The sequence below is a fragment of the Saccostrea echinata genome, unplaced genomic scaffold (assembly GCF_033153115.1).
Source record: "Saccostrea echinata isolate AGI-Se365-2 ecotype Australia unplaced genomic scaffold, CSIRO_AGI_Sech_v1 ptg000054l, whole genome shotgun sequence".
Lineage (NCBI taxonomy): Eukaryota > Metazoa > Mollusca > Bivalvia > Ostreida > Ostreidae > Saccostrea > Saccostrea echinata.
In genome coordinates, this window is record NW_026889803.1 from 56,472,811 (window position 1) to 56,495,332 (window position 22,522).

Below are 22,522 nucleotides of genomic sequence, written 5' to 3' on the forward strand. Positions count from 1 at the left end.
GCATGGGTTATCATTTTGTGAGTACCTCTAGTTTCTTTACCAGAATTATGTCTGCATATTTGCGTGCTTTACTGTTTGGACTATGACTTCAAAGCTCTTGTTGATAAACGTTTCCTTTCTCCTCCAAATTTCCCTTGCCAATACTATTTGACATTGACAATGTCAATATAACCAAAAATTTATATTAAAATGTGTAATGCAAAGGCAAAATACGAAAAGACTGCAGAATTCTTAAATTTGTTTAATCAAATTCAACAATCAGGGCCTGTAGAAAAAAATATATGAATTCGATATAACGATTTGTCGAAATCGAAGCATCTTCGTACGACTTAATGTCTATTGTTGTAGAAAACGAAACCGGATGTGCGAGAGATGAAAAGTTTGCTGAAAAATAAAATCAAACTATCGAGGTAATCATGGTCATGTAGACAAAGCTTTGTATACATTTTTAATTTATTTAATCCTTTTATTATATTCTATCAAAGGGAATGAATGCTCGTTTGCACAAACCATTTTACTTTCGAGTTTTTTATTCCTTTCATTTACCACTGGTAACTGAATTTTTCACAGGTACTTGGGTCTTGGTTTATAAATATGTATACCTATTGATATGTAAAAAAGTACTTTTAACAGAACATTAGGTATGCATATTTATAAACCAAAATCCAAATAACTGTGAAATTTTTATCAGTTATATTTATGACCACTTTTCACCTTAATACTGTATGTTGACGGTGCAACAGTTGGGGCGAGCGCAGCTGTGTATTACTGGCTAGTCTACCTATACACTTTAACTTCTAGAGAATTTTTCTTTTTCAAAAGTTTGTAACATCAAAATGTATGACTTTTCTACACTTTATACAATCAAATTTAAAGCTAGGCTTTTTTGATATTTTAGACAACTGTTTTTTCAATAAAAATGGAACTCTGAAATTTCCATGTCTTGTGATTGGTCATCAACAAAATTATTTGTTAAAAAATCACTCTGATTCTACAAATGAGTACTCTGAAGAATATATTAAAAGGATGCTGGAGTTGCTCATTGATAATGTCTTTGTAGTCTTGTAGGTAGACCAGGTCCTCCAACAAATTCTTGGAATTCGGATGGGCACTAATTATTATTTTATTATTATTATTTTCCACAAATGCGAGGGGACATTAAATCTCATTTGCCTGTCAGTATGTCTGTCTGTCACAAAAACTTTAACCTTGGACATAAATTTTGAATGAGAAAAGATAGGGCTTTCACATTTCACATGTACATTACCTGAGACAAGACTTTTCCAAATATACTATGATTTTTGACCTAATGACCTTGAAGTTTGACCTACTTTTCAAAAATTTTGATATTGGTCATAACTTTTGAATGAGAAGATAGAGTGTTCAAATTTGACATGTGCATTACTTATGACAACACATTTCCTTACATGCTATGATTTTTTACCTCATGACCTTGACCTTTAAGTTTGAGCTAAATTTCAAAAAATTTAACATTGGTGATAATTTTTGAATGAGAGAAGTTAGGGTTTTCATCTTGGACAAGTGCATTAACAGTGACAAGAAGTTTCTGAATATGCAATGAAATTTGACTCCATGACCTTGAAGTTTGACCTAATTTTCAAAATAATTATCATTGCTGCTAACTTTTGAAGGAGAGAAGATGGGGATTTCATATTTGACATATGTATTACCCATACATGTGATATGTACAGGCTGTACGCAAAATGTACAGTTTTTTGAGCCCATTCATCGTGTACCGGCGGGACACCAAAATTCACAGAATATGAAAATTTGTACAGTATTTTGAATTTCTCGCTAAATGCCGCCATTTCCCTCTCATTCTCGCTTGCGAGACACTGGAAAACGTCACCTGTGTTTGACACTTGACCTTCTGATAATTGTGTAGTGTACACAAACCATCGCGTGCGAAGGTGTGAACTGCCAATTGGGATAATTATCTTGTTATAAATCCATATCAAATACCCCTTTAGGTAGCTTTATTTTTTAAGGGGTACTTAATTACTGTTAATGTTTCGTATACATAACTTGATTGAAAAAAATTAAGCCAACTTCTAAAGTTGATATACATGACTTAATATACGTGAATCTGACCCAGATCTTCGTAGGTATAAAATATACGATGTTTATTACAATGATTACGATGGAATTTCAGAAGAATTTAAGCGATATCTTATACCATTTTTTGTAACCGTTTTTTGATAGGCAGTGTACAGTTTTTTCCACCCAAATTCCAGTTTTTTTTATGGCTCCTGTACAGTTTTGTGGTCTTTGACTTATCACATGTATGGTATTACCTGTGTCAAGATTTTTAACACAATGACCTTGACATTGAAGTTTGACCTGAGCTAAAAGCTCAGGTGAGCTTTTCTGATCACATTTTGTCTGGCATCCGTCTGACTGTTTGTCCAGCTGTCTGTCCTTCTGTAAACGTTTCATATTTTCAACTTCTTCTCAAGAACTACAGGCCAATTTCGACCGAACTTGCCACAAAGCATCCTGGGGTGTAGGGGATTCAAATTTGTTCAAATGAAGGGCCATGCCCTCTTTCAAGGGGGGGATAATTAAGAATTGGTGAAAATTTGGTGTCGTCTTTTAAAAATCTTAAGAACCATTGGGCCTTCATCACATAGTTTAGATTTATATTTGTTCAAATCATGACCCCCGGGGGAAGGGTGGGGCCACAATGGGGGATAAAAGTTTTACTTAGGAATATATAGGAAAAAAATCTTTTTCTCAAGAACAACAAAGCCATGATTAGTCATATTATTTATTCAAAAAGTTAAAAACTTCCACAAAAGAAGAAGAAAATACTTACTGTGACCTTCAATTTGACATTCGCATATACAGCTGTATATATTAACAATGTTTTGTCAATTAACAATACAGGGCTCTCGCACCACTTTTTGGGACTGGGGCCAGAGCTGTAAAAATTGGGAAAATTAGTGACCTTTTGGGGAATTTTGTGAAAATCATTACTAGACATTATCCATTGAATTCATTAAATATTGAGTTTCTGGTGGTTGTTATCAACTAATTTTTTATTTTGTAATATAGAGAAATATGAATTACAAGTTTAGTAACTACATATTTTACTAAATGTTCTTTAATATTTGGGGAAGTGACAAATTGGGAAAATTAACATATTCAATTGTGAAAAAAGGTTTCTTTTTTTGAATTAGGAATGGGGCCTTTGAACGGCCCAAATTATAGAGAATCGAGAGCCCTGCAATAGTTACTTCCATTCATATTTTGACTTGATATAATATCCTAGTGAACTCAAAATAAAAGGCACCACAGAGTCTGCCATATCTGTTTTATATTTGAATGTTTTACTGACTATAGATGATATGGACCAACTGACAACTAAACGGTATGATAATCAAGATGATTTTAGCTTTTCCATTGTCAACTTTCCTTATTTATATAGTAATATTCCACTATTGCCTGGCTCCGGGGTCATAAAACTTAGATGGGCTCACTTGATTTCAGTCTCACTTTTCCACTATATATTCCTTTAATAAAAGTGAGACTGATATCAGAAGTGAGCTCATCTAAGTTTTATGGCCCCGGAGCCTGGACATAGTGTTTATGTCTTCCAACTTGATACTAAAGAGCATGTTCAGAGTATTTTTAAATTTTAAACTGAGGCAGGGTACTGACAGTTAAGTTGATGTTACAGGAATTTCAACAACCTTGTTTAAAGTCAGCATTTTGTAAATTCTGTGGATGTTATAATGAACTTGTTGGCAAATTATATAACCTATCATTGGGTCATATTTTGACCGACATATTTCATACCAATTGTTAGGGCTTTGTTTTCATACTAAATTTGACTTTGGAATGTTCTGTCTACCTGATCAATACATAGGGCTCATAGCTGATGTGACTGGTTGACAGGGGATGCATACCCCTCCCAGGCACCAGATCCCACTTTTAAAATTTCCAAGGGTACATGCTTTTATGCCCTGTTCACAGATTTGTATGTTTTGTAGGTTTTTTTCAGATTGCTCACTGTTTGTTGTCTTCACCTTTTTCATTAGATCCACCTCTTCAAATTGCACATGACATTTGGAAGGTCTAGACTCTGAATAATACCTTATTTAGAATAATCTGTGTATTGAGACAAACCCTCAGTTAGAATACGTCCCATATAGTTACAATGTAGCAAAAAGGAGTGTATCTGCTCTGATACAATTTTGAAGAATTCAAAAAGAGTTACACTAAAAATAACCAGCTTTATCATGTTAATCAATTTGCAAATTGAATAAGTTGAACGTTGTACATCTTAACATCAATGTTCCTTTTTCCATATGCACGAAGCACATTGTTTTCAGGTGTAATGGTTTGGGCCATGGATATTGGCCTGGGTAAGGAGAAAATTATTGTTGGACCGGGAATCAAAACCCAGGACCCTTGCATCACTAGTCAGGTGCTCTACCAGCTGAGTTACCCAGGCTGATATCCACGGCCCAAACCATTAGACAGGTTCCTGGTATATAAATACTGCAGAACAGATTAAATGGGAGAGAAATTAATTTTTAAAAATTACTAAAGTCTGCCATTTATTATGTAAAGTTACTTATTTGTTGATTTTTCAATTATGTTTATTATTTACAGATTATGCCATTTACAGAAAAAAAATGCAGTATTAAGTTTTGGTTTCAGTAGTTGGGTTGTTGAGTACCAGTATTACTAGTAAAACAGAAAAATCTTTATCCATTTCCTATTTATTCTGTATAATTATGTTAAAAACATTCAGTATCTCAACCTTGTATTATAATTGTTACAGATATTAGAAGAATTCATTTTATAATGTAAATCCACAAATGTTGGATTTTCTTTAATTGCTCTTTTGGATTATTAGTGTTTACATCATACAGAATGATTTTAAAGTGTATTTGATTGGTTGACAAATGATTAAATAACTAATGATAGTAAGTTTACTACTAGTAAATAATAGTAGCTTGGACAAAAAAAGACACTTCAACTTGACAAGATTATAAAGGAATAATAGACATTGATGTCATTAAGAGTTATCTCTTTTATCAGAGTATCGATGAACCTTGAAAAACAGAACTTTCTTCAGAATATACTCGTTATTCAATTCCCTTTGTTGAATTCATTGCAAATTTTAAAATGAAATCTCACCTCTATTTCAGCAATATAAAAATAATAGTGAATATTTTTATTGTTGCCTCTGTGACAATGAAATAAATGTACTCAATGATTTGCTGGCAGAATTTTTACAGCAACTGGTACAGTCAGATGTCTTGTTTTTTGCAGATAGATCTTATGTTAAAATGCACGAGTTGTTGGCCAAAGTTCTAAATGAGAAGGATCTATCAAAGGCTGGAGACCTGTTCTCACTGGAGGATCATGAAATTGATGGTGACATTAGCACTGCTCTGAATAAAATAGGGGACATAATCGATACTGAGGACTATGTATCTAACGATAACGACCAGAGTGTGGTGGAAATCTGTATCACGCGTGTCACGACAGCCATCAGGTACTCCATGTAGATTAGTTTTGATAATTTACTCTTGTCCCTTAATAAGGCAAAGTTCTCATTCTCTGTTTGAAAATATCCACTGAATACAGATGTTAATATGTAGATCCATGCCTTTTTTTTGTCAACAGGGAGATGGACACAATTGAAGAATACTCGTCAGGACTAGTGCATCTCCTACAACTGTGTCAGCAACACAATCTCAACCCTGTCAGCCAAGACAAAGATCCTCCCCACGCCAAGGTGGCCTCAGATATCATGAGCTGTCTGTTTATGGTAAGGAAGAGTTAGATAAAAAAAAATAGCAAAGTTAAAGTGAAGGGAACAGGTATAAAAAAAATTGAGTGAAAAAATTTATTATAACCTCATCTTTGTTAATGTAGGTATTAAAATACATATTTGCAAGTGTTGGCATCCAGAATAAGATTTATACCAAATGCATGTCTGTAGATAAACTTGTGTTCCTTGTATTTGGTTTCAGCACTATGGCAAGTGTAAGGTAATGACAATGGCAATTCCAGTGGTGGTCAATTTCCTCAGCAGTGATAATAAAGAGCTGAGTCGTAACGTGTCCAGTTATCTGTCCCTGGCAGCACTAGACAATGCTGATCTTTTGGCCAGACACATGGAAATCATCCTTAACAGCATGTTTAGAGGTTTGTACAATGTAAATCAGTATATATGCATATGAACAAAAGGAGGATATCAGGAAATGATGAAGATTATATATGTTATATTGAATATGTTCATCTAAGATTGCTTGATGTTAAATACTGAGTAATTTTTTTTTTTTGAATTTCACATCTATCCTTTGGTTTAATAAATCTGTTTCTCACATTGCTTCTATAATTTTTTTTTCTGTGAGTAGAAAATGATTATTTATAGATACATGTATTAAATAATATTTGGTGTTACAAAATGTGAGGTTATAATTGCTCTGATGGTTATTGAATGCTGAATTCAATGAAAATGATGTCACATTTCAGGACTTGAAAGTATTTATTTCATTTTGATTTCATGTGATGTTTATTTATTTTTAAGGAAACTACATTCTTAGCACAGTTCTTCCTCAGATCTATACACAGAATAGTGACCCAATCATTGATTGTACAGAAAGACTGATAGACATACTAGATCAGTGTGATGTATCAGAGAGAAGTAGTCTTTGTCAGGTGTTCTCCATGGTGGCCAAAAATAAACCACAGGTAACCACTAATGGTAAAAGTTGATAAAAGTAAACAACATACACCACAGGTAAACACTAATGGTAACAGTCGTTAAAAGTAAACACCATACACCACAGGTAAACACTAATGGTAAAAGTTGATAAAAGTAAACAACATACACCACAGGTAAACACCAATGGTAACAGTTGATTAAGGTAAACATTATACACCACAGGTAAACACTAATGGTAAAAGTTGATAAAAGTAAACAATATACACCACAGGTAAACACTAATGTGTAACAGTTGATAAAAGTAAACAACATACACCACAGGTAAACACTAATGATAACAGTTGATAAAAGTAAACAATATACACCACAGGTAAACACTAATGGTAACAGTTGATTAAGGTAAACAACATACACCACAGGTAAACAATATACACCACAGGTAAACACTAATGGTAACAGTTGATTAAGGTAAACAACATACACCACAGGTAAACAATATACACCACAGGTAAAAATTCATGAAAAAAATTAATTGATAGGTGAAACTCAACAACATCTATACATATAATAGGTTAACTCATGTAGGTTACAGGTATCTTATGTTAAAAATATTTATCTGACACAAGTAAACACTCAGAGGTATTGAGATAATAGATGAAATTCAATATAAGAGGTATTTGTCAGAGACTATGACAGAAATAAGTAGAATAAGTCAAAATGAATATCGAGAACGTTTAACATAACATGAGAACAGTTTTTTATGCAAAACTACTCTAAATTCATGCAAATCTGTAGGGATCAACTTCTGTAGATTTTACAAAATTCTCTTCTCAGAGATTTGACACAATTTCATGTTAAAAACATTCTGTAGGTCACATATTTGTAGTTGAGATAATAAATTCATGATTATAAATATTCAAAATACTGAACTATCACTGAAAAATCTTTCACATTTCAAGGTAATGCACAATTCATTTAAACATTCCTTATGGCTTTCTGCAAGGAGAGAATTTTAAATCTTTTATATATTTTTTCCTTAGACATTAGAACCACACATTCCTAAGCTGTCTGAGTACCTGTCCACATCCGTCTTAGCACCTCTTATTTTGGTGATGTTTGTTGACATGGCAATAGCTAATCCAAACCCCTTTGTCAGTTATGTATCGGTGCTAAAATCCTCGGCAGAGAAGCAGCCTATTCACCTGATCCATGTCGTCCAGATATTGGGGGCTGTTGGAACAATTAACGAGGTAAAGAACAACATTCTGTTTTGTCATGTCATCCCTTAGCAGCTTAGATTGTTCCAAGTTATTTAAGATACAGTAGCTACAAATAAGCCTGTACTTTTAGGGTATAATAAAGCAGTTCAATATGCATTCATTTTTGAAAATATATGCACTCTAAAAGATTAATTTAAAATGAAATGTTTTAACAAAGACATACAGTATCACAAATGTGCATATAATATGAGTAGATTGAGCAGTTGGTTAAGAGAACTGGTGCAAAATATATTTGGATAAAGAAGTATGACAAATTTAGCATCACTTTGCATTTACAAGAGTGTGTGTGATATTTTTGCATTGTTTTGTTTGGTCACACACCAGAGAAGAAAGACACACTAGATCTTCTCTGTGTATATGCATACATATAATGAGTCAGCTCTCATGTGTTATCTATTTCAAGTCATGATGATACACTCCAAAATTGCATTTTTATTAAAACTTGTATTCCTTTAATTGTTAATACTGAATATCACTTTTAATTCACAAGAACTTTATTTTTGCATATGCAAGTCCATCTGCTCACGAAAATTTCTCACATACATTTTCTTTACGTTAATGAGTACATGTATATATAATAACCAGAATTTGTTAATATTTGTAAAATTGATGATCGATCATAGGTAAAAAAAAAAATTGCAGCTAGAATGTTAAAATGCAAATTTAAGCCAGCCTTGCAAAAAAGATACTTGTATTTCTTGTTATCTTCAGTAAAAAAGCTTTTAATCATTGTACAACCCTGACTAAGAGAAATTCATCTAATCATATCATGCTCTCTGCCTATTTTCTTTGATAAATAATTCATTTGAATCAAAATTAAGCCAAATTGAAATCCTGCTACATGTAAATAATTTACAAACAACTTGGAAATTAACATAACCAATCTAAACTTAAAGAATTAAAGATAATAAATGAAAAGACAACTTCCTTTGCAGGTGCACTCACAAGTTTGCATAATTGTAACAGCTTCTTAATTCTTTTTGACAGGAACAGGCCCAGCTGAGCATGAATTACTTTGTGTCCAATCTAAATCAGACTGACCAGGCAGTATTGACGGTCATTCTACAGGAAATTAAGGCCCTGAGTATTAATCACCCAGACCTCCTGGCTGACAACATGGACAAAATCAGTAAACTGTCCCAGAATGGCTCCAGTGCTGTACGCATTCTTGTACAACAGTTGAAGGATGATAATAAAAAGAGGCAAGACTCTATATAACTTATGTGTACTGAATCCAATGGGCCATTTTCAATTTACTGCTCTTGTCAGGATTTAAGTCTTTTGGAAAAGAGGATAGAAATTGTATGCCATATGGGATAAGGAAAGTAACTTCAGAAAAGAATTTGTTTTGCATAATGACAATGAAATTAGTACATGTATAAATAGTATAAAAAATTTACAGAAAATATTCAGTGTACTGTAGATTTAATAGACAGGATTGAATCAACAAGCCATGTCTTAGGAAGTAAGATTAAGTTAACTTAGGTAGATGCTAAACACTAAATATTTCAGTTGAACAATATTTAAGTCTTTCTTTGATACATACATTATGATTTTTTTTTTTAATTTAAACAATATTTTATTCACAAAAGTAAATGGAATCAGGCAGCAGGCATAGCCTATTTCAGCCCTTTCCCTAAGTGAAAAATGTTTCAATAAAATTTTGGATACAAAATGTTGTTATTCTTTTTTAAGTATTATTTGATAGGTGAAACTTTTTCCATCAAGTTTTATGGTTGAGGTTATTTCCTTTGTCTCCTTTCTTGTGATTTTTGGCTCTAAAACTAGGTTATTTAGATAAATGCATGTTGTCAGAAAATGACTGATTATTTTTGTAGAATTTTCATTCTTTTTCAGAAGAGAATGTCAAGATATCAGAAACATTAAGTTGGTATTGCTTTCAGTGTTTGACATGATTATGAACAAAATCCTTATACCCAGTTTAATTTTTTTTGGCTAATCTAAGCCAAAGACTCTAGTGAGCTCTTCTGATTGTCTGCAGTTTAACTTTTAACATTTTTGATTTATCTTCCAGAACTTTTACAAATTTGCCACTTTTAAACAAATTAAGCGTTCGCAGGTAAAGTGGTTTCAAGTTTTGTATGAAGAGCTGGATCCATCTTTTAAGGGGAGATTATTAAGAATAAACAAAAATCAAGTGGAATTATTATCACGAGCCTAGATTCTTAACAGACAAAACTTAATTATTTTTTTTGATTTTCAATGTTCTATTTACATGTACATGTAGCTTCTCTCTGCAATTAGAATCTCAAGGTAAAGTGGGTCCACATTCATGAAACTTTATTGCATGATGTTGTAGTTTGGAAAATGGTAATGAACAAAGGCCATAATGTAAAAGTTTTGCATAGTACATACAAATTATTAGGAAAATTTCTTATAAAATTATCTAAGGCAAAACAGCATTGCTAAGATGTTTATATTGATATGCAGTCATTCTCATGTAGTGTAGAATCAGTTATAATTATTTTACTGTCCCCTTCTTACTCCCTTAAGAAAGTTTGAGGTTCAACATTTTGAATTGAGTATAAAGACTTCCCATAGAAAAAGACTGAATACATCTTTACAATCATGAAACTAAATGTCCTAAAACTTAGTTTGAAGTCACAAGAAGGTACCTCTGATGTATATTTATTTCAGAGACAGTGTGACTCAGGTGAGCACTGTTTCCCATGGGCCTCTTATCTCTTCTGACAGGTACAACAAAAATGTCCTTGGGTAGAAATCATTAGAATTGTTACATGAAGAGTTGACACTGTTGTTAGGTGCCATGTTACTAGAGTTTACCATATTACAGGTCAAGTGCTCTAGAGAAGGACAAAGAGATGAAGTCAGTATCCAGTCAAACAGAGGGAGCAGTGACAGTTATTACAGTAGGGAACCCCCCAAACTCAGCCAATCCTAATGGTATCACAGTCCGGCGCATGAATATACCCTCCAGTAATATGTCTAGTGAACAGAGTCTCGGCAAATCATCCAGGTATATATGTCTATAGTAAACAAACGGTAGGCAAATCAAAAAAGTAAAATATGTCTAGTGAGCAGAGTCTCGGCAAATCATCCAGGTATATATGTCTAGTAAACAAACGGTAGGCAAATCAAAAAGGTAAAATATGTCTAGTGAGCAGAGTCTCAGCAAAGCATCCAGGTAATACTCAATTAAAAATAGAGAAAAAAATAAGAAATGTTACAATGCCACTTTTAGTTTTCCTATGCCAAGGGCTCAAATGAGCTTAGTTTACAGAGATTGGAAACTGCCCATAGTGTTTGTACACAAACATATGTACCTACAAATTCTTTTGACTTTTATTGTCACTGTTGTTACCAGTGATGGATTGACTATTTTTTCCAAACTGACAGGACCAGTGTGTCTACAGGTCGCTATGACAGACCAGTCAGTCCGGCCTCTGTCTACACTGACAGAATGTCCATGATGAGCTCTGTCAGTAGTCAGCATGGACCCTCAGTGAGTATAAAGTTCTCCATTACTAGTTGATATCAAAAGCAATCTTGCTCAGCAGAAGCCAAATTAATAATATCGGTTTAAAAGAAGAAGACTATTCTACAGTGTTTAGATTTTCACATCAAGACTACAGTAGGTTTTTACTACCTATTTTGTTTGTAGGTTGAGTCTATGCGTGATGGTGTACAGCATTTCTGTGACAAACATTTCAGTACAATTCGCAACTTCATCATGAACATATCAGCTCGCATTCCACTTCCAGAAGTCTGCAGTGTCATTAGTAAGATGGTTTTATTATGATCCTGCTCATTTAAGTATAGTGATAAAGAACTAATGCTACCATTTTTGAGCAGGTAATAATTATCCATGACTGATTACTAGATTGTAAACATAATATTGACATTGTGTATTTTTCAGATGGTCGTCATAAGCGGTTCCTGAGACTCAGCTTTCTCTGTGGTGGTAAGGGAGATCAGTGTATATATAACAAATCCTACTTCACACTGGATACAAAGTTACCAAAAACCTGGATCCATCTCATGTTTCTCTCTACGCAGGTAAGCTTATAGTGAATACATGTATTTGTATAACTTCACACTAGACACAAAGTTACCAAAAACCTGGATCCACCTCATGTTTCTCTCTACGCAGGTAAACTTATAGTGAATACATGTATTTGTATAACTTCACACTAGACACAAAGTTACCAAAAACCTGGATCCACCTCATGTTTCTCTCTAAGCAGGCAAACTTATAGTGAATACATGTATTTGTATAACTTCACACTAGATACAAAGTTACCAAAAACCTGGATCCACCTCATGTTCCTCTCTATGCATGTAAGTTTATAGTGAATACATGTATTTGTATAACTTCACACTGGACACAAAGTTACCAAAAACCTGGATCCACTTATCACTTATAGTCCGTAATGGAGATCAGTATACATGTATTTGTATATCAAATCCTACTTCACACTGGACACAAAGCTACCAGAAACCTGGGTCTACCACATGTTTTTCTCTACGCAACTGAGATATTCATGTTTAGTGTAAGACACAGTTTCTTCTTTGAACGATAGCATTGGTAGTATTTTTTGGAAACATTCCCCTTCTTAACAAGTGTCTCTATACAGTACTGTAGATTCCTACATATATGCAAATTTTGGGAGAACCCCCCCTCGCGAAATAAAATTACTGGTTCTCGCTTTTACTTTTATGGTGTTGAAATCCATTTAAAATCTCAAGATCAACCATCCAGTTGTGAATTTTTGGTCTCACAATTTTATGTCTAAGAGTCATTTCCAGATATTAAGCACTTGCGTATAATAAGGAATCTACATTATCAGGGTTCGAAATTCACTACATACAACTCGCAAAACGCGAGTTAGAATTCCCAAATTGCGAGTTAAAAATTAGGTAACTTGCAAAAACTTGCGATTTGATTTTTTTGCATTAAAACTGTAGCAAAATTATATAATTTAACAGAACACAATGCTTTTGATTTAAATCAGTAATTTAAATAAAAGTCACACTGTAGCTGTATTTTGTGTATTGTACAGAAGTTACTTTTTCCTTAAGTTACATGTATTTAATTTATATAAATTTAATTTTATATGAAAATTGCGAGTAGTCTTATAAAATTGCGAGTTCACTTTATTGGTACTTGCAATTATTTGCGAGTTGTAGTTTTAGGGGGTTTCTAACCCTGATTATGTGATGTACACCATATATTGACTTTCTGTCAAACATTACATTTTTTAAATGTGGCAAAATATTAATTTATAACTGGTCTCTTTTAGGCCAAAGCAGCATCAGCATTAAGTCAGCATGACTACAGCATAAGTCGCCTTAAGACTTGCTGGGACTCCCTACAAACAGACAGATCAACATGGAGTTTCCTAACTCTTGTCACCTCTTCATTCCCATCTGCAAAGGTCAGTTTTATATAAAACATTCCCTTTTCTTAATATTTGTAAAGGATTTTATAATTCCCAACTCTTATTTATATCTTGAAAAGGTTCCTGACTGTATAGAGCAACAAATTTTATTTTATATATATAAAATATAATTGAATTTTTGGATGTGTCAATTTCGAATAAGAATGAACATAATTTTTGAAACTTTACCAAAAAAATTTCTTGTAAGCAAGAAATACAAGTATTAAGCAATACAAGTAGACGTCTTACCCATTATGCTATTGTGTAAAGCCTGACCCAACCAGAAAGTGATATCTGTGTTACCAGCTTTCACTGGAGGTTTTCTTTGCTGGCAATCAATCAGTTTGAAACTAGGATGTAACTTAAGGAACAAGCATTCTGAGAGTATTGCATTAGCAATACTAGTCCCTTACCGGCAAGTGTAATCTGGTTCCCGTTAAGAATTGAAAATGCCATAATTCCGTCAAAAATTAATGAAGCCGGACGAAATGCAAACTTGATCTATAACTAATCAAGGTAAAGCCACATACCAAAAATCAGCTCAATATCTACAAGCGTTTAGGAGAAAATTGCGGAAAACCCGTAAAAATTGAAAAGGCCATAATTCCGTCAAAAATCAATGAAGTGGAACGAAATGCATGCTTGATCTGTAACTCATCAAGATACACTCACATACCAAAAATCAGCTCAATATCTGCAAGCGTTTAGGAAAAAAGTGCGGAAAACCAAGTGGGATAGACTGACAGCTAGACAGAGGGACAGACAGACAGACAGACAGACAGACAGATGGACGGACAGACTCAGAGGAAACCTATAGTCCCCTCCGGTTTCACCGGTAGGGGACTAATAAAGGGAGAAATAAGATTTGTTTTAAGTCACATAAGAACGTCAAACTACAAACAATCAGAGGAAGAGTCAGCACAGCCTTGTGTATATGTATCTGGTTTCATGATGCAGACCCTTACATTAAATGAACATATGGTTATGTTAAATAATAAATTGATTGAGTTGGGGGTTTACATCACTTTGTTTTTTTACAGGATCAAGATATTCTGATCCATGAGCTGCACTGTTCTCGGTTTTTTGACGTGTTTGAGTTTAATGCTGCCAAGAAGTACTGGGCTTGTTTCATGTGTAATCACCCAGAGAAGATGTGGGATTTAATGAAAAATGGTTCTCCAGTTATAGCAGTGAGTTAAAAAGTCCTAGTGGTCAGTTAAAAAGTCTTAGTGGTCAGTTAAAGTCATAATGATCAGTTAAAAAGTCTTAGTGGTCAGATAAAATGTCAAAGTGGTTAGTTAAAAAAGTCATACCGCTCAGTTTAAGAGTTATTCATATAAGTTAACAAGTCATATTATCAAAAAGTCATAAAGATCAGATAAAATGTTATATAAGTCAGTTAACAAGTCATAGTTGTCAGTAAATGAGTCATATTGGTCAGTTGAAAAATGACAAAAAGAGGTAACAAGCCGTAGTGGATAACACATATCTATATTCCATTATTGTTTTTCGTATAAATGCCTTATTAACTTTTACATTTATATATCAGTGAAGTATGTGATATCAAAGTTTTATATAAAATGTTTGAGATAATACAAGTGTAAGTATAAGCTTGAAAATTATCCCAGTATGTACTATTCAGTTTGTTCGCATTTGTTTGATTTATGGCATGATGAAAAGCAAAAATAATGAACATTGTATGTACATGTAGTTTTTAGCTCACCTGAGCCGAAGGCTCAAGTGAGCTTTTCTGATCACATTTTGTCCGTCGTCCGTCCGTCTGTCCGTCTGTCTGTCTGTCCGTCCGTCTGTAAACTTTTCACATTTTTGACTTCTTCTCAAGAACCACTGGGCCAATTTTGACCAAACTTGGTACAAAGCATCCTTGGGTGAAGGGGAATTTAAATTGTTAAAATGAAGGGCCAAGTCCCCTCACAAGGGGAGATAATCAAGAGAAGACAAAAATAGGGTGGGGTCATTAAAAAATCTTCTTCTCAAGAATCACTGGGCCAGAAAAGCTGAAACTTATTTGGAAGCATCCTGGGGTAGTGTAGATTCTAAATTGTTCAGATCATGACCCCCGGGGGTAGGGCGGGGCCACAATAGGGAATCCAAGTTTTACATTGAAATATATAGGAAAAATCTTTAAAAATCTTCTTCTCAAGAACCACTGGGCCAGAAAAGCTGAAACTTATATGGAAGCATCCTGGGGTAGTGTAGATTCTAAATTGTTCAGATCATGACCCCGGGGGTAGGGCGGGGCCACAATAGAGAATCCAAGTTTTACATTGAAATATATAGGAAAAATCTTTAAAAATCTTTTTCTCAAGAACCACTGGGCCAGAAAAGCTGAAACTTATATGGAAGCATCCTGGGGTAGTGTAGATTCTAAATTGTTCAAATCATGACCCCCGGGGGTAGGGCGGGCCACAATAGGGAATCCAAGTTTTATATTGAAATATATAAGAAAAATCTTTAAAAATCTTCTTCTCAAGAACCACTGGGCCAGAAAAGCTGAAACTTATATGGAAGCATCCTGGGGTAGTGTAGATTCTAAATTGTTCAGATCATGACCCCCGGGGGTAAGGCGGGGCCACAATAGGGAATCCAAGTTTTACATTGAAATATATAAAAAAAATCTTAAAAAGTCTTCTTCTCAAGAACCACTGGGCCAGAAAAGCTGAAACTTATATGGAAGCATCCTGGGGTAGTGTGGATTCTAAATTGTTCAGATCATGACCCCCGATGGAAGGGCGGGGCCACAATAGGGAATCCAAGTTTTACATTGAAATATATAAGAAAAATCTTTAAAAATCTTCTTCTCAAGAACCACTGGGCCAGAAAAGCTGAAACTTAAATGGAAGCATCCTGGGGTAGTGTGGATTCTAAATTGTTCAAATCATGACCCCCGGGGGTAGGGCGGGGCCACAATAGGGAATCCAAGTTTTACATTGAAATATATAAGAAAAATCTTTAAAAATCTTCTTCTCAAGAACCACTGGGCCAGAAAAGCTGAAACTTATATGGAAGCATCCTGGGGTAGTGTGGATTCTAAATTGTTCAAATCATGACCCCCGGGGGTAGGGCGGGGCCACAATAGGGAATCCAAGTTTTACATTGAAATATATAGGAAAAATCTTTAAAAATCTCCTTCTCAAGAACCACTGGGCCAGAAAAGCTGAAACTTATATATGGAAGCATCCTGGGGTAGTGTAGAATCTAAATTGTTCAAATCATGACCCCCAGGGGTAGGGCGGGGCCACAATAGGTATATTGAAAGGGGGAAATCTGGTAAAGAACAGCATGGCCAAAGTTACTCAGGTGAGCGATGTGGCCCATGGGCCTCTTGTTTAATGTACTATTTCATTTCTGATTAGGGTCAGTTGAGAGAGAAGAAGGGAAAATGGAAGTTCCTGAAGAGATGGAAGACCAGGTACTTCACTCTGTCAGGGACACAGATTACATACAGCAAGAGTGACCAGGTAAATCCATTTACACTATAAATAGACATTACATCAACAGTTTGACAAGTTCTACAGAAGGGCTTTCCATTTGTGTTGTTGTCTTAAAACCCTTTCATAAAGATAAGTGGATGAAACAAACTATCAAAATTATCATTTTTATGCCCCAGCCATAAAATGGCCTGGGGCATATAGTGTTACCCTGTTCCGTCATTATTGACTTTCCATTTATTATATTGACAACAGTTGCACACATTTAACTCAAATTTTACAAACGAATATGTCAAAGGAATATGTAGATCAAGTTCAAATTTGGTCATTTTGACAGAGTTATCACTCTTGAACTTAAAAAAAAAGAATTTTTCAGTTTCTGCTCTCTAACTTTTGTAGGGATGTATGTATAAAATTGAAATTGCATATGCAGGTATTATACTAGACAATACAGGTCATGTTCAAATTTAGTCATGGTTTGGTGATTTTTGAGAGAGATATCCCTGTTGAACTTATAAAGAAATAAGAAATTTTCTGTTTCTGCTCCCTAACTTCTGTAGGGATTTATGTATATCTTTTGCGCAAACAAATTTAAAACTAAATATAGCATTTGAAATTTTGGATACCTGCGGGGCCATTCATGGCATTACGACACATCTAGTCATTTTTAGGGTGCTATGCAGTAAGGGCTATTTACAGGTGCAATAATAAAGTCAGCATTTTTTTGAAAATGGTAAAACTTATAAATGATAACAATATATAAAAAACATACCATCTTAAATTTTTCTGTAGAATTTCTCAACATTTAAAAACCCGTAGGTTTTGTCCACATTCAACTTTAATTAATATTCTAACAGCTTGTATCTTCCAATTTTTACAGCGACATGAGACCCTTCCTGTAAGTAAGATCCAGAGTGTTAAGGCAGTAAGGAAAGGCTACCGTGATATTCCCAAGGCATTCGAAATATTTACAGCAGACCAGTCGTACACCTTCAAGGCCAAAGGTCACCAGAATATTGAACAGTGGGTGCAGTGTTTACACATTGCTGTGGCTCAAGCACACAAAGGGGATGGCTCTAAGACAGGGACAGGGAAGGCTGATCAGGGTCCCCCTAGACAGGACAATGTTGTTATTGAGAGGCCTAGGTCTGTCATGGATACCAAGCTATGATGTAGCAAATTTCAACCAGTGCATTAAGTTTTCTGTTGAAACCCTTATCAAAGAATTCATATGCATTCAAGAGGTGCTTAATAGTACCTCACTTAAAATTCATCTGATTAATTTTGCCAAAGACTGTACAGTTTACAAAGTAAGTGATACATAGCAACTGAATATAAGGTTGTATATATCATTATTTTTATTGCTTTGTACTTTTGTCATTAGCCCTACAAGGAAATTGAGAAAGCTTTTGTATTCATATTTACATGCATGGAAGGATTCAACAAAGAGCAATGGTGTTAGTGAAACCACAGCTTTTTTTCTCAGTTTATTTTCTTCAGTCAAATGTACAAATCTTGAGTAATTTTATAATTCACCTTCAGAATTACTGTGATATTTATTATCTACAAAAGAAAAATATACATACACTATACATGTACTGGACTTATTTACAAAAAGATGTTAGATGTGTTGTGTACCTGACACGGTTTTATATGACTAACTGTAATGAGTACTTCCCTACTGACAGATAAGTATTACTGTGTCTGGGGCATTGTCCTAATTAGGTTTTACATTCCAAAGCTTCACCCTTAGGTCACCAAGAGACCCGGTCATTGCACTCTTGACTACACACCCAGCAGTTACTGTAATTACGGGTGTTGATTTCTTTGTTGTTGATCAGTGAATCTCAGTTGTACATATCATTTTTTTTTGTTGATGCACTTCCACCTCTACCTGTATGTTAACCCCTGTATTTATTTGTATGACATGACAACAAATGATGAAACCTAGCTACTGCAAAAACAATTCCTGTTAAGTATATTATTGTTATTATTTCCCCAAGAAACTTACAAATTTTGGCTTACTTGTTTCTTCATTGTCTATGATTTGAGGTTGGATTTAGCCACTGTGGTATATGAGACTGAGATTTCATAGGGCTCCAAGTAATGTCTGAAAGGGGGAGGGGGGGGGGGGGGGCACTGGGTCTTGTTTGATACAAATTGCACTTGTCCTTACATGTATATAGGATACTAAATTGTGAGCACAGATAAAGGTAGTGGACTCTGACATAGTCAAGAATTACATTCTCTGTGTTCTTACCATGCTAAAATATTTTTGTGTTGATCAACACTAAGTGCAGTAATAAGTACTACGAATGTACTTATATATAATAAATCTTTTGAAAATAAATACATACAGTATACTTGTACCCCCTAAATCATCATTTCTGGTCAAAATTAAACTCCAAGCTTATCTGTCTCTTGATTAACTCTCTCTCTTTTGCTGTGTACCATTTTGATACAATAGAAAGTATTTGTAGTATATTGTGTTTTTTCCCTTGTCAATTACATGTTGAAAACAATTGCTTTTTTATACATATATTATTTTTCTTTTTAGCTCACCTGAGCTGAAAGCTCAAGTGAGCTTTTCTGATCACCTGTTGTCCGTCGTCTGTCCGTCCGTCTGTCCGTCCGTCTGTCCGTCCGTCTGTAAACTTTTCACATTTTCGACTTCTTCTCAAGAACCACTGGGCCAATTTTAACCAAACTTGGTACAAAGCATCCTTGGCTAAGGGGGAGTTTAAATTGTTAAAATGAAGGGCCAAGTCCCGTTCAAAGGGGAGATAATCAAGAAAATACAAAAATTGGGTGGGGTCATTAAAAAATCTTCTTCTCAAGAACCACTGGGCCAGAGAAGCTGAAACTTATGTGGAAGCATCCTTGGGTAGTGAAGATTCTAAATTGTTCAAATCATGACCCCCGGGGGTAGGGCGGGGCCACAATAAGGAATCCAAGTTTTACATAGAAATATGTAGTAAAAATCTTCTTCTCAAGAACCACTGGGCCAGAGAAGCTGAAACTTATGTGGAAGCATCCTTGGGTAGTGTAGATTCTAAATTGTTCAAATCATGACCCCAGGGGGTAGGGCGGGGCCACAATAAGGAATCCAAGTTTTACATAGAAATATGTAGTAAAAATCTTTAAAAATCTTCTTCTAAAGAACCACTGGGCCAGAGAAGCTGAAACTTATGTGGAAGCATCCTTGGGTAGTGTAGATTCTAAATTGTTTAAATCATGACCCCCGGGGGTAGGGCGGGGCCACAATAAGGAATCCAAGTTTTACATAGAAATATGTAGTAAAAATCTTTAAAAAATCTTCTTCTCAAGAACCACTAGGTCAGAGAAGCTGAAACTTATGTGGAAGCATCCTTGGGTAGTTTAGATTCTAAATTGTTCAAATCATGACCCCCGGGGATAGGGTGGGGCCACAATAAGGAATCCAAGTTTTACATTGAAATATATAGTAAAAATATTTAAAAATCTTCTTCTCAAGAACCACTAGGCCAGAGAAGCTGAAACTTATGTGGAAGCATCCTGGGGTAGTGTAGATATTAAATTGTTCAAATCATGATCCCTGGGGGTAGGGCGGGGCCACAATAGGGAATCCAAGTTTATATAGAAATATGTAGTTTAAATCTTTAAAAATCTTCTTCTCAAGAACCACTGGGCCAGAAAGGCTGAAACTTATTTGGAAGCATCCTGGGGTAGTGTAGATTCTAATTTGTTCAAATCATGCCCCCGGGGGGTAGGGCGGGGCCACAATAAGGAATCCAAGTTTTACATTGAAATATATAGTAAAAATATTTAAAAATCTTCTTCTTAAGAACCACTAGGCCAGAAAAGCTGAAACTTATTTGAAAGCATCCTGGGGTAGTGTAGATTCTAAATCGTTCAAATCATGACCCCAGGGGGTAGGGTGGGGCCACAATAGGGAATCCAAATTTTACATTGAAATATGTAGTAAAAATCTTCTTCTCAAGAACTACTAGGCCAGAAAAGCTGAAACTAATGTGGAAACATTCTTGGGTAGTGTAGATTCTAAATTGTTCAAATCATGACCCTCTGGGGTAGGGGGGACCACAATAAGTACTACGAGGGGGGGGGGGGGATCAGGTGAAAAACAGCAAGGCCAAAGTTACTCAGGTGAGTGCTGTGGCCCATGGGCCTCTTGTTTGGTATTTCAATGTGGCTTTTTTTCTGAATGAACTCATTTTCAATTGAGGAAAGGAAGGACACAACTCAAATGTTTCTAGTGCCATATTTCTACTTTTTCATATCTTCTGTAATGCATAACAATTTCAGTTAATGTTTGTGCAATAGATAAAGAATGGGCAGATATTTAATTTTAGTTATTTTTCGTTTAGACTACAGTGTTTTTGTATCGTATAAAAATTTCATTGACTTTTGTTACTACCAGTTATTGTACATGTATTTTCATTTAAAACTGCAGTAGTACTACATTTAATTAAGGTGTATATAGATATAATACATCAATGAAACACTACCTGTGCAGGTATGTAACAGTTTATTACAAATTATATGTGTCTTTCAGTAACTATTATACATTTCAGCAATATTATTAAGTTTTGTACCATTAACAAAGTTTATACCAGTTATTTACTAAAATGTTTGAGATTTTTTCTTTATGTTTGCTAATTATTATTTATGCAACATTAAAATGATTATTATAACATTCTGTTGTATATTTGTGTGTGTGTGTTTTTTTTAATCAGTAAAATGCCTGCTGGTGTCCCCTCCACACAGCAAACCCCTCAGGGTAATTGATTTATATATAAAACCTTCCTCTCAGATACTTTATGTTGTAGTAATTTTTTTTCCTTGGGGAAAATTTACCGGTATATAGCAAACATTCACGCATAGAAAAATAGAACCCCCCCCCCCCTCCCTGATGTTTTTTTGTATATTGAACATCTCATCATCATCAGGATAATCATTTCAATTCAGAATGCAAAACATTCATCTGTTTATTTTGATTGCTGATATTTGAATCAAGAAAGTATTAATTAATATTAGTACATTGTATACTTTTGATGTACTTACCTAAAATGTGGAATTATGGTTAAAGGAGTACATATACATGTTTCTGGTTGGACCAACATCATACAATTTTCACATTTAGGAATGCCATTGCAAATGCTATCAAATCTGTCGATTTTTCTCACAATCTGTCCAGTAATGAAATAGTAAAAAAAAATTATTCCCCTTGAGTGAAAAAAGGGAAAGAAAAGAAACCGAATTGTTTAAGTTGATTATTTAGGAAGGCTTACTATGTGGAAGAAATACTGTACAGTACATTCCTTCACTATATGTGGGGAATCTCTCTCTCTCAGTTTTTTTTCTCCAAAAAAAAAAAAAAAATAGAGAGAGAGGGATGACCATTTGATTCTGAAAGGAGGGAGGGAGAGGCTGGTACCGTACATTTTGTCAAGTCAGATTATTTACTTTCATGCCATTGCAGGACAGATTGACTAATTACTTAAAAAAAATGACCAGTGATAGATTATTTTCTCACCTGGAAAAATTCTAGAGGCCAAAAAAAAAGATGGAAAAATCTCCCCACACCCCAAAACTCTATTGAGGAAGAGGGGTGTGTGGGGTTAGGTACCACCAGTCAAGGTCAGATTGGTTATTTTCTTCGCA

General features: G+C 34.6%; 1 protein-coding gene and 1 long non-coding RNA gene across 2 annotated transcripts; one reads left to right on the forward strand and one right to left on the reverse strand.

Moving 5' to 3' along the window:
* Window positions 1-394: 394 nt before the first annotated feature.
* Window positions 395-18,974, forward strand: LOC133172617 (ventricular zone-expressed PH domain-containing protein homolog 1-like). The gene is made up of 15 exons (XM_061307551.1): window positions 395-410; window positions 5,305-5,530; window positions 5,662-5,806; window positions 6,012-6,186; window positions 6,572-6,735; window positions 7,750-7,959; window positions 8,977-9,191; window positions 10,805-10,987; window positions 11,368-11,473; window positions 11,633-11,750; window positions 11,888-12,027; window positions 13,272-13,406; window positions 14,450-14,599; window positions 16,787-16,891; window positions 17,742-18,974. The coding sequence occupies exons 2-15, from the start codon at window positions 5,322-5,324 to the stop codon at window positions 18,030-18,032; spliced, it is 2,346 nt and encodes a 781-aa protein (XP_061163535.1). The 5' UTR covers window positions 395-410; window positions 5,305-5,321; the 3' UTR covers window positions 18,033-18,974.
* Window positions 15,121-19,693, reverse strand: LOC133172618 (uncharacterized). The gene is made up of 2 exons (XR_009718951.1): window positions 19,517-19,693; window positions 15,121-15,205 (listed from the first exon to the last, which is right to left on the reverse strand). It is a non-coding gene; the product is annotated as an uncharacterized LOC133172618 (long non-coding RNA).
* Window positions 19,694-22,522: the final 2,829 nt, after the last annotated feature.